The sequence below is a fragment of the Narcine bancroftii genome, chromosome 13 (assembly GCF_036971445.1).
Source record: "Narcine bancroftii isolate sNarBan1 chromosome 13, sNarBan1.hap1, whole genome shotgun sequence".
Taxonomy (NCBI): domain Eukaryota; kingdom Metazoa; phylum Chordata; class Chondrichthyes; order Torpediniformes; family Narcinidae; genus Narcine; species Narcine bancroftii.
Window position 1 is genome coordinate 68,180,541 of NC_091481.1, and position 12,414 is coordinate 68,192,954.

The 12,414-nt window shown below is 43.4% G+C and overlaps 1 protein-coding gene across 18 annotated transcripts in view; it reads right to left on the reverse strand.

The window, feature by feature from the left end:
- The window catches only part of LOC138748389 (putative RNA-binding protein Luc7-like 2), a 67,953-nt gene extending 58,900 nt beyond the window's left edge, over positions 1 to 9,053 (reverse strand). For 11 of the 18 annotated variants that reach the window (XM_069908496.1, XM_069908494.1, XM_069908501.1 and 8 more), the window contains exons 1-2: positions 8,805 to 9,053; positions 3,494 to 3,580 (exon numbers count right to left, since the gene is read on the reverse strand). Coding sequence is in view for 4 of the 18 variants with exons in the window: in XM_069908503.1 (XP_069764604.1) it covers positions 8,805 to 8,865 (61 nt within the window). In the remaining 14 variants the exon portion in view is untranslated. The remainder of the gene's footprint in view (positions 1 to 3,493; positions 3,581 to 8,804) is intronic. The other 7 variants (XM_069908503.1, XM_069908502.1, XM_069908487.1 and 4 more) reach the window with 1 other exon arrangement.
- Between the last annotated feature and the right edge of the window lie 3,361 nt (positions 9,054 to 12,414).

The following is a 12,414-nucleotide window of genomic DNA, read 5'->3' on the forward strand; positions in this document are numbered from 1 at the left end:
ACATTTCCACAATGTCCAAGCTCATTGAGGAGTCTCGTGATGGAGTAGTGGCCGGTAGGGAAATACCAGCTCTCTCCAGAAAAAATAAAGTGAAGAAAACGCAAAGTTCAAGAAACACAAAACACAACAAATAAAAGATAAAGTTGTGGAGAAAAGAAAGAAAATGGCACCCAAGAAGGAAAAAGTAAAAACAACGGGAAAAAAAGAAAAGACGCCGAAAGAGAAAGGAGAAGGACTTACCTGCATGAAGAAACAGGGAGCCATCGCGGAGAAGAGAGCCCGCTCCCCAAGATTGGTGACGACCCCACAGAGTCGTGACCTCCCGACCGCTGGACTGCAAAAATGGCTCTCTGAGCCAAAAAGAAGTGCGCGAGGAGTTGCACATGCGCAAGCTAAGGAAAAAGAAAACACCGACAGGAGGGGGGCCCCAGCTGAGGAGCAAACTATCACAGTGTGACCAGCTGAGGGATGCCCGACATCAGGGCTCTCAGCTGGAAGAAACAGATAACTAGCCCAGAAGAAGAGGACCAACAGCAAAAAGCCAAGCAAAAAAAACACACAGCAAAGTGAGGCAAGCAGCTCAACAAGAAAGTCAGAAGAGACACAGATACAAAGAAGAGAAGTAGAAGACACAAACACAGGTGCAGACACAGAAGAAGACCAAGCTCTGCACAGAGGAATAGAAGGTAAAATAGATGGACAGAATATAGATTAAAAAAAATTTTCAAGAACAAATGAGAGCATTAAAAGAATGGTTGACATTAGAATTTAGTGAAAAGAAAAATGAAAAGTACAGAAGAAAAAGTGAGTAGAATAGAGCTGGACATGACAGAAATAGGGAAAAGATTAGAAAATGTGGAAGAACGAGAAACGGCTGTAGAAATGGAAGTGAATGACTTAAGAAAATTGGAAGAAAGTGACAAAAAAGTTAAAGACACAGGATTTGTTAGCTCAGAAGATTGATATAATGGAAAACTATAGTAGGTGAAACAACATAAAGATCGTGGGCCTAAAGGAAGATGAAGAAGGCACAAATTTGAAAGAATTTATAAAAGAATGGATCCCAAAGGTCCTGGGAATGCCAGAAATACAGGAAGGAATGGAAATAGAAAGGGCACACAGAACACTAGCCCCGAAACCAGAGACACAACAAAAACCAAGATCCGTTTTAGTAAAATTTCTGAGATACACGACAAGAGAAAATATACTGGAGAGGGCAAGGAATAAAATTAGAGAAGACAAAAAAACCATTGGAATACAAGGGTCAAAAAATATATTTTTTAAACCCAGAGATAAGTTTTGAACTCCTAAAGAAGAGGAAGGAGTTTAATACAGCAAAATCAATCCGATGGAAAATAGGTTATAAATTTATGTTAAGATATCCAGATGTGCTTAAAATATTTATCCCGGGGGAGCAAAACAGACTGTTCTCGGATCCAGAGAAACCATGAGAATTTGCAGAATGCCTGCAGGACAGAAGGAGAGATGAAGAGATGTAACAAGAACGAAGAATGACGACAAACTACATATAAAGATGTAAAAATAATGTACAAGTAAGAACTAAAGAAGGGAAAGAAAAGGGAAGAAAGGAAGTAAGGGGGGAGAAAAAAAGAGGGTGAGCTTTGTTATATGTGAAGATAAAAGTCTTTTCTGGAGGGGGTTGGGTGGGAGAGAATAACCGTAACTGCGAAATCAGTTGATGCTTGCGAGTGGGATCACAATCCAAATGGAGAGGGGAGTTGTGGTTGCCCAGCAAGGGACAAGGGGCAACTCAGAGAGGGGGGGGACATTTGGGGGTTAAGGGAATTTTAGATGTGGGTATTGTTGAAGTATTTTATGTTTTAAAAGTGTTGTCATACATTGAGTTCAAAAAGGGAAAACTGAGAGATGAAAATGGGGAAAAGGGGGAAGGTGGTCGTGAGGAAGCGGAAATGAGGTGTAAACAGAATATGAGATGGCCATGTTGAACTATATGACTAATAATATTGATGGAGTACATAACCAAATTAAACGAAAAAGGCTATTAAATTTCCTGAAAAAAGAAAAAATAGACATAGCATTTGTGCAGGAAACACATCTAATTTAAGTGGAACATAACAAATTAAGGAGAAACTGGGTAGTAGCGGCAGCATCATATAATACAAAAGCCAGAGGTGTAGCTATATTAATTAATAAAAATGTACCAATCAAAATAGAGGAGGAAATAATATATCCAGCAGGGAGGTAATGATAAAGTGTCAGATATATTCAGAATTCTGGAATTTGATCAATATATATGCCCCTAATGAAGAGGATCAAAAGTTTAATGTCCAAGCTCATTTACTTTTACATGTTCCCAAATGATGTGTATAGAGCAGTGGTTTTCAAATTGCCCCCCTAAACTCACATTCCACCATAAGCAATCCCTATGCCATAAGAACTCTGTGATGACTTAAGGAGGTATGTTAGTGGAAAGAAAAAAGTTTGAAAACCTCTGTTTTAATAGTACCTAATTGACTCATTATATGCACAGTTTCATAACCCACAGTAAATGGGCCAATGACAACCAAACCCAGGGACTTACGCCCTGGTATTTATAATCACAATTCCTTAATCTTCATCATTCCCTCACATCCTTTCTCTCAGATTTTTTCCCCATACAATTCCTTAAAGCAATTCCCATCCTTATACTTTTCCTTTTTCACAGACTAGAACCCAAAAACTATAATTGTACATCGTTCAGCTTCATCGAATTTGATCATTGTTCAGAAATCAGTCTCTTTTGCAAAAGAGAAAATCAATTACAGCTAGTAATTCTGCTAGTGTGATCCTATGTTTTGGTCTTATGGCACTTTAATTCTTCTGGCTATAATCTTAACCATCCAACCTTTTTTTTTAAACACTTAAAGTTTAAGAAACAGCATTTCACCTTTTGTCTAAACACAATACAATATTCTACACTGTTAGTTTAAAACTTTTCATTAACCTTACACCACATAGAGGCTCATCATTTATTTGCTTACGAGTTCAATTATCCCTTTTTGCCATGCACTTCATCCCTACTGATAAAATCACTTCAGCCTTTCACCCCATCATAGATGTTACTTTTTCCTCTGTTCCCTTTGTTATTGAGAATCTTAAGTCATTTACTAACATTTTCTAGTCCTGACCAGAAGTTAGCAACCTGAAAAATTCTGTTGCTTTTTCCACAGATACAGTCTGGCAAATTTTTATAGCATTTTCTAATTTTATTCTTGGAATCTGTTGATTGATGACGCTTTGAAAGAAAACTTTACATTTACTTATTTTTATCCAGAGCTATAGATAAATGCACCTTCAAGGCATCTCCATGTTGCCCTCTTAAAGTTGTCTGGTGAAGAACCACAACTTTACCAGTTACATACCATTCACTTAGCTCATTATATCGTAACCTAACAATTCCCACGTAACATTCTTTATTTTCACTAGTGACAAACTGATGGATTTATGGTGACTTGAAAAGAGGGACTCTCACCACTTCAGCTGTGTGTGTTAAATTAGTTCCCTCATACCGTTGGCAACGCCTCTCCAAGCCATTTCCCCCAGATGTCTTCAGCACTCACTGTTTAAACAAAGATTTAAAAAGACAAAAGAAATACAGAAAAAAAATCAAAGGGATATCAAAATGATCCTAATCCTTACTAGCAGGCTGATTTGTTTATTAAAAAAGTTTTGATGAGATATATACTTTATACTTGATCATACAGCAAGTATAGCATACAATGCTGTACAAAGCATAGGCTAGTCTCCGTATATGTTGTACATCTGACTGCAGTTTTGCAATTGATAGAATAAGACACCTAGGATGATTAGAAAGATACAATTGTGACAAATCTACTGTTTGAACAAGTAAATCTTAATAATTTTGTCAATCCTGAAGATCAATTCCATCCATTAAATCGTTCCAAGGTACTTAACCAACCAAAAAGGATGGAGAGAAGATCAATGGCCAGCATGTCCTATATCACAAATACAGAATGAAGCCCGTATGAAAAATCACAGGAATCAAATAGTTGTTACAAACAATTGGGAAATATGAATTCATCAAATAAATTGGAAAATTCAGTGAACTACTGGCATTTCAGTTGAGATCCACTTAAACGCACATTTCCGTTTTCCCTCTGGGTAATGCACAGCCCCAAATGAAGAACATTTGTGAATCCTCAGGAGTTTGTGGAAGTTTGATAGGACATCGGAAACACTGGCAAATTTCTACAGATGCATGGTGGAAAGTGTGCATCACGGTCTGGTGGAGACATCAGTACCTCTGAGCGCCAAGCCCTGCATAAGGTAATGGGCACAGCCCAGGACATCACAGGTAAAACCTTCTCCAATATCGAGAACATCTATAGGGAACACTGCCGTCAGAAAGCAGCAGCAATCATCTAGGATCCACATCACCCAGCACACGTTGTTACCATCAGGTGCCACAAGACTTGCACCACTAGATTCAGGATAGCTGCTACCCCTCCATCATCAGACTTCTTAAAAAATTCAATCAGGGACTCATTTAAGGACTCTTACTTTTGTTCTTTGTACTGCTTCCCCCCACCACCCCCCCCCCCCCATCTCTCTGTATTTCACAGTGTATTTACAGTTTTTTTGCACTATCGGGAAGTGGCAATTCTGCCTCACCCACAGGAAAAAGATTCTCAGGGATGTATGTGATGTCATGTCATGTATGTATTCTGATAATAAATCTGAAATCTATAATCGGACTGATGTAATTTCCTCTCCCGCTTTGATATGACAATCCTTTAAACACGAAGTGGCTAAAATCCCAGGACAAACCTATTCTAAAACTAATGATCTTGCAGTCTCCACCTCGGTGGCCAATAGAAATATTATAGCACAGAACAGGCCCTTTGGCCCTTCTAGTCGTGCCATACTGTTATTCTGCCTAGTCCCATTGACTTGCACCCTCCATACCCCTCCCATCCATATATCTGTTCAAATTCTTCTTAAATGTTAAAATTCAGCCCACATTCACCATTTCAGCTGGCATTTCATTCCACACTCCCAGTACTTTCTGTATGAAGAAGTTCCCATATTTCCCCTAAACTTTACCCCTTTCTCCTTTAACCCATGTCCTCTGGTTTGTATCTCACCTACCCTCAGTGGAAAAAGCCTACCTACATTTACTCTATCTATCCTCATAATTTTAAACACCTCTATTAAATCTCTCCTCATTTTTCTATGCTACAGGGAATAAAATCCCAACCTATTTAACCTTTACCTATAACTCTGGTCAACATCCTCGTAAATCTTCTCTGCACTCAATACTCCACATTTAGCCTCACAAATGTCTTATACAACTTTAACATCATCCCAACTCCAATACTTGATTTATGAAGGCCAATATGCCAAAAGCTCTCTTCTACCTGTGACGCTACTGTCAGAGAATTATGTATCTACATTCCCAGATCCCTCTGTTCTACCGCACTCCTCACTGCCCGACTATTTAACTGGATGATCTTTCTTGGTTTGTCCTTACAAAATGCAAACCTCGCATTCATCTGCATTAAATTCTTTCTGCCATTTATCCAGCTGCGAGCTTTGAAATCCTTCCTTGCTGTTCGCAACGCTTCCAATTTTATATCATCTGCAAACGTGCTGATACAATTTACCACATTATCATTCATTGATATAGATAACAAACAACAATGGTCATAGCTCCAATCCCTGAGGCCCACTATTAGTCACAGGCTTCCAGTTTGAAATGTAATTCAATTCAAACCATGCCAACTGCCATCTTGAGCTAGCAATACAGGCAGAGATCCTTTGAAGAATCTCACCGAAAAGCTCGCAAGAACTTGAAGCTTGAGGCTAGTGCTGGAAATGAGGCATTTTGCCACATGACTTTACCAGTGACCGAAAATGAGTCACCATGAGCTACACTCCAATCCTCCAGCTGGACATTTTAAATATTTCTGCAATGGCCCCTGAAATTTTGACGCCAGCCTCCCTCAAAGTCCGAGGGAATACCTGTCAGGCCCTGGGAATTTGTCCACAGTTATTTGCTTTAAGACAGCAGGCACTTCCTCCTCTTTAATCTGTAGAGATTCCATGACCTCACTGCTCATTTTCCTTACTTCCATTGATGCTGTACCAGTTTCCACAGTAAATACAGATGCAAAAAAAACATTTAAGATCTCCCCCATCTCTTTTGTCTCCATACACTCTGATCTTCAAGAGGACCAATTCTACGCCTTACTATCCTTTTTCTCTTAATATACTCCTCAAGTACCTAATTTTCTCCATGTTCCCTATACCTGCTATACAACTCTCTTCATCCAAATCAGATCCCCAATATCCGTTGAAAACCAAGGTCCACTATACTTGTTAACTTTGCCCGAAAGGAACATACAAATTTTCACCTTTGAAGGTCTTCCACTTACCTAGCCAGAAAACAACTTCCCAATCCACGCATTCTAGATCCTTTCTCAATTCCTCAAAATTGGCCTTTCTCCAATTTAGAATCTCATTATACCTGCTCCCGGGAAAGGTTTTGGGAGTAAGCCCTGAGGAAAATTCTGGAGTCGGAGTCCCAAAGGCAACTTATTGCTGTATCCAGCACTGGCAACTCTGCGATGCTGCTGACACCAAAATATATAGATTTTCATCATTCAGTTTGACCTGTCATTAGCATGGGGGGGGGGGGGGGTTGGGGGTCAGGTGGATTAGCATATCAACTCTGCCCTGGCTTGCGCCCTGGAGAGGCCAATCCAGCTTACCAGAGGCACAGTACCCACGGTCGACTACAACCAACGGAGGCCACGAATGGCATTATGATCATTGGATCCAAAATGTTCCCCTACACACACTTCTGTCACCTGTCCTGTCTTGTTCCCTAATAGAACATCCAATATTGCACTCTCGGTAGTTGGTACGTCTATGTATTGATCTAGAAAACTTTCTTTGTCAAATTCCAAATCACCCATCCCTTTTACAGTATGGGAGTCCCAGGCAATACATGGGAAGTTAAAATCTCTGCAGCTGGCTACTATCATTCTCTACAGATTTTCGCCTTAAATTCTCGCTGTCTATTGGGTGGTCTATAATACAACCCATGAGTGTGATCATCCCTTTCCCATTCCACAGTTCCACCATCCAGATAACCTCAGTAGACGAGCCCTCGGGTCTGTACTGTCTGAGCACAGCTGTGAAATTTCCCTGATGACCAATGCCACTCCTTCCCACTTCATCCCACCAGCTTAATCACGTCTGAAACAACAGAAGTCGTGAACAAAGCTGCCAGACCTGCAACCAAGTTTTACCGATACCAACAATATCATAATTCCACATGCCAATCCATGATCTAAGCTTGTCTGCCTTTCTTACAATACATCTTGCATGGAAATAGACGCACCTGAGAAAATTTCCACCTCGTACAAGCCTTTGACTTCTGATGTTATATGCGACCTTCCCTTCATCTTTTTCCTCCTCTACTCCCCTATCTGTTCTGGCACTCTGGTTCCCGTCCCCCTACAAATCAAGTTTAAATCCCCCTGGAACAACACTAGCAAACCTTCCCGCAAAGAAATTAATCCCCATCCAGTTCAGCTGCAAACCATCCCATTGGAACAGATCTCACTTTCCCTGAAGACCCCCCTCTTGAACTATCTCTTTAGCCACGTGTTAAGCTGCATTACCCTCCGATTTCTAACCTCACTAGCATGTGGCAAAGGTAGCAATCCCGAGACCACAACCCTGGAGTTAGGTGCTAAGTCTTTCAACTTAGCTCATAATTCCCTGAACTCTCTTTGCAGGACCTCATCACCCTTCCTACACACGTCATCTGGCTGCTCATCCTCCTTCCGAGAATGCCGTGAACTCGATCTGTGATATTTTGGACCCTGGCTCCAGGGAGGCAACATACCATCTGGGACTCTTAATCCCTTCCACTGAACCCTAACTATGGAATTCCCCCATCAATACAGCTCGTCTCTTCTCCTCCCTTCCCTTCTTAGTCAGAGGATCACCATGTTTTTTTTTAATGTCTCCTTTTCCACCTCCCCCCTTCTCACTATCACAACTTCTTACCAAGGGGCAGCACAGTTAGCGTAGTACTTAGCAAAAGGATGTGCAGCAGCAGCGACCGGGGTTCAGACCCAGCATTCTCTGTCAGGAGCTTGTATGCTCTCCCCATGTCTGTGTGGGGTTTTCCCCAGGGGCTCCAGTTTCCTCCCACCCTTCAAGATGCACTGGAAGGCTGCAGGTTAACTGGGCGACATAGGCTTGTGTGCTGAAAGAGCCTGTTAACCATGCTGTATGTCTAAATTTAAATATAATAAATTTATTGAGGGGTTCAGCCATAGGGGTGCCCGACACTGCCTACTTGTTTGCTTCCCCTCTTCTGCCCAGCTACCCTCTTCCTGCTTCCTAGGAGCGGCTGCGTTCCTGTAACTCCTGTCTATCACCCCCTCAACCTCCCAAATGATTCCAAGTTCAGCCAACTCCAGTCCCATAACTCGGTTTGTCAGGAGCTGAATGCAGATGAAGTCGTCAGGGACATTGGTCCATGACATTCTCTACAGTGATTGGACAATCAAATAATCAATCACAGATGCTCTCTCTTTGATTGGCTCGTGCCACCGTCAATCAATGAAGACACTGTTTATTGGCTGCGGCACCCGACAATCATTCGGCTGTGGGGCGGGGCGAACACGAGTTTCTTCCACCATGTTGGCGGATTCTCAGGGCGGACATATTAGATTAATTCATCGGGAATCATCGACCATAGATTTAAACAACAGAAGGATAGGCCTCACCACCGTCAATCTTACCGTCCCTAGACGTGCCCATGAGCTGGTCAAGCATGGCTCGCATTTGGGCCTGCGCCGACATCCTTCTCTCTCTGGCGGATCGGAGACGCACTTAGAAGCGGGCACACGCGTTCGGGTCGGCACGTCGGCGCCGAGCTGCTGGGGGTTCGCGCGGGACACGCCACCCGTGAGCATCCACCGGCTGTTTTCGCCTCTTGTTTTGCTCGAGCGAGGCTGCCTCGTCGCCTGCCGGAATTGACGTCACGCCGGGCGTCGGCGACGCGCCGTGGGCCGGGGTCAAAGGTCGCTGGTGATGCTGGGGGTGAAGGGTTGATGGAGGAGAGGGGAAGGTGAAGAGGGGGTGATGGAGGAGAGGATGGGGATGAAAGGGAGGGAGTTGATGGAAAAGAAGGGGGTGATTGAGGGAAGATGGAGGGGAGGGGAGTTGATGTGGGGGTTTGATGGAGGAGGGGATGAAGGAGGGGAGAGGGTTAATGGAGGGAAGGGGAAGATGGAGGGGAGGTGGTTGAAGTGGGAGGGGGATGGATGGGGAGGGGGGTGGAGGGGAGAGGGGATGATGGACGGGATGGGATGACGATGGAGGGGAGGGGGAATGATGAAGAGAAGAGGGATGTTGGAGGAGAGGGGATGATGATGGAGAGGAGAGCGTATGATCGGGGATGATGTAGGAGAGGGGGAGGAGAGAGGATGATCAGGGAAATGATGGAGGAGAGGGAAAGATGGAGGGGAGGGGTATGATTGGAGGAGAGAGATGATGGAGAGGGAACGATGGAGGAGTGGGGGACTGATATGGGGAGAGGGGATGATGAAGGAGAGAGGGGATGATAGTGGAGAGGGGAGGGAGGGCACATCACCAACATTAGCAAAACCAAGGTGATGATTGTAGACTTCAGGAGGAAGTCAGGAGAACACAAACCAGTCTTCATCAAGGGCTCAGCAATGGAGAGGGTCAAGAACCAAATTCCTGGGTGTCAACATCTCTGATCATCTGTCCTAGAGCTTCCATTCCATACAACCACGAAGAAGGCTCACCAGCGGCTATACTTTGTGAGGTGTTTGAGGAGATTTGGTATATCACCAAAGACTCTCGAAAACTTCTACAGGTGTACCGTGGAGAGCATTCTAGCTGGTTGCATCACTGTCTGATACAGAGGTGCCAATGCTCAGGACAAGAAAAAAACTCCAGAGGCTTGTTAACTCAGCCTGTGACATAACAGGCATCAGTCTTCACTCCATCGAGGGCACCTGCAAGAGGCAGTGTCTCAAAAAAGCAGCCTCGATCCTCAGTGACCCACCACCCAGGCCATACCCTGTTCACTCTGCCACCATCGAGGAAAAGTACAGGAACCTGAAGGCGAGCACTCAGCAGCAATAAGGGCAGCTTCTTCCCCGTTGCCATCAAATGAAGAATGAACCACAGATATAGACTTACTTTGAATTTTTTTTGCACTAATTTTTATTTCTTTTGTAAGGTGCTTTATATAAATGTTTGCACTTTGATGCTGCTGCAAAACAAAAAATTCATGACAATAAATTCTGATTCTGACCAGCGAGCAGGGACGGGAGGGATGGTTCTGTGAATGGAGAGGGAAGGGAGTGGAGAGCTGGAGGAAAGAAGAGAAAGAGAATGGGAAGAAAGGGAGAACGGGGAGTAGGCTAGCAGAAACCAGTTAATGCCATCAGGCTGGAGAGCGCAGAGACAGAAAATTAGGTGTTGCTCTTCAGTTTACGGGTGGTCTTAGTTTGACAGAACATGAGGCCATGGACAGACATGTCAGCATGGGAGTGGAGCACAGAATTGAAATGGTGACATCATTTGCACTCTATATGCCGTTAACCAATCCCCCGGAGCAGGTCAGGAATCCCCCATTCACATCTCTGGAATAGAGCAGGTGAAAGATTGAAGGAGAGCTGGCTTGTTAGATAGGGAATGACCTGCGTGGCCCAAGCAGTGGCGTAACTGGAGACCAGGTTTGTGTGTATGTATTTGCTTAGTTACATGGTATATCGTTCCTATGGGTGTTGGACATGGTATGTTACCCCTGCATTCCCAAACAGGAATTTAGATTGTTTAGCAGTGATTTATTAGGCTGTGTAACTGTGGGCCTTATTTTTTGTGAATTACCCTGTACAAAAATAAAGACCATTGTTTGTTAATAACTCATGTCCAGCCTTGATTCTCTTTGAAACCGTGGAACCTGTTCTGAACATAACAGTGGCCCATCTAATGGCACTCTGAAAACATGTCAGACTCTAACTCTGGCATTTTCTGCAACTGATTAGAGAGCAGAGTTCACTTGGAGGGAGCATTGCGTTCTGATCTGGTCACCTCATTACAGGAAGGATGCATATGTTTTGGAGAGGGTGCAGGATGTTGCCTGGATTAGAGAATGTATCTCGTGAAGCAAGGCTGACAGACCCGGGCTTTTCTCTGTGCAGTAACGAAGGTGACTTAACTCTTTGGATTCCATGCCCCAGTTCTCAAGGACCACCAACAAGCGCATATACTCTGTGTCCCTGTTTTCTGGGACTTGTTTTATACTCAACCACCAGATGTTTCATATTGATGTTTGTACTGTAGTTTACCCAAGGACCTAGTCCGGAGTATATACTGTATTATTTTTTTCTTTCTTTGGCTTGGCGGACGAAGATTTATGGAGGGGGTAAAAAGTCCACGTCAGCTGCAGGCTCGTTTGTGGCTGACAAGTCCGATGCGGGACAAGCAGACACGATTGCAGCGGTTGCAGGGGAAAATTGGTTGGTTGGGGTATTATGAAAGGTTAACAATGGCTGGAGTCCAGTGTTAATAAAAGATTATGAAGGACTTGGATAGGGTGAATACCCTGCACCATTTTCCTGTGGTGACAATAGCAAAGTGCAGTAATATATTGGCATAGATGGAAAATAGGTTAATGAAAAACAGTGACTATACACAATCTTTCTATGGTTGACTAGTAACATCCCCCTGACGTCAGTCCTGCAACCTTCACTATTTATAATTGACTGTAGATGAAGACAGTGGAGGTATGAGTGCCAAATTTGCAGATGATGCAAAGATTGGGAGGGAAGATATAAGGAATAATGAAAGGGATAGAGCTAGAACATAAAACACTACAGCCCTCAATGTTGTCCTGACCCATATTTTCCTTTAAAAAATTACTAAACCCTTCCTGTCTCGTAACCCTCTATTTTTCTTCCTTCCATGTGCCTGCTTGAGTCTCTTAAATGCTACTATTGTTCCAGCCTCCACCACCATCCCCAGCAAGACATTTCAGGCACCCACAACTCTTGTGTGTAAAAAAAAACACATCTTACTCCTGACGTCTCCCCTAAATTTCCTTCCCTTCACTTTGTACAGATGTCCTCAGGTGTTTGCTTTTCCTGTCCTTGGAAAAAGGCACTGGCTGTCCACCTTATCTCTGCCTCTCATGATCTTGTAGACCTCCATTAATTCTCCTCTCATCCTTCTATGCTCCAAAGAGAAAAGTTCCAGCTCTACTAATTTTCCCTCATCATTTGCCAATCCAGGCAACATCCTGGTAAATCTCCTCAGCACCCTCTCCATAGCTTCCAAATCCTTCCCATGATGAGGTGACCAGAACTGAACACA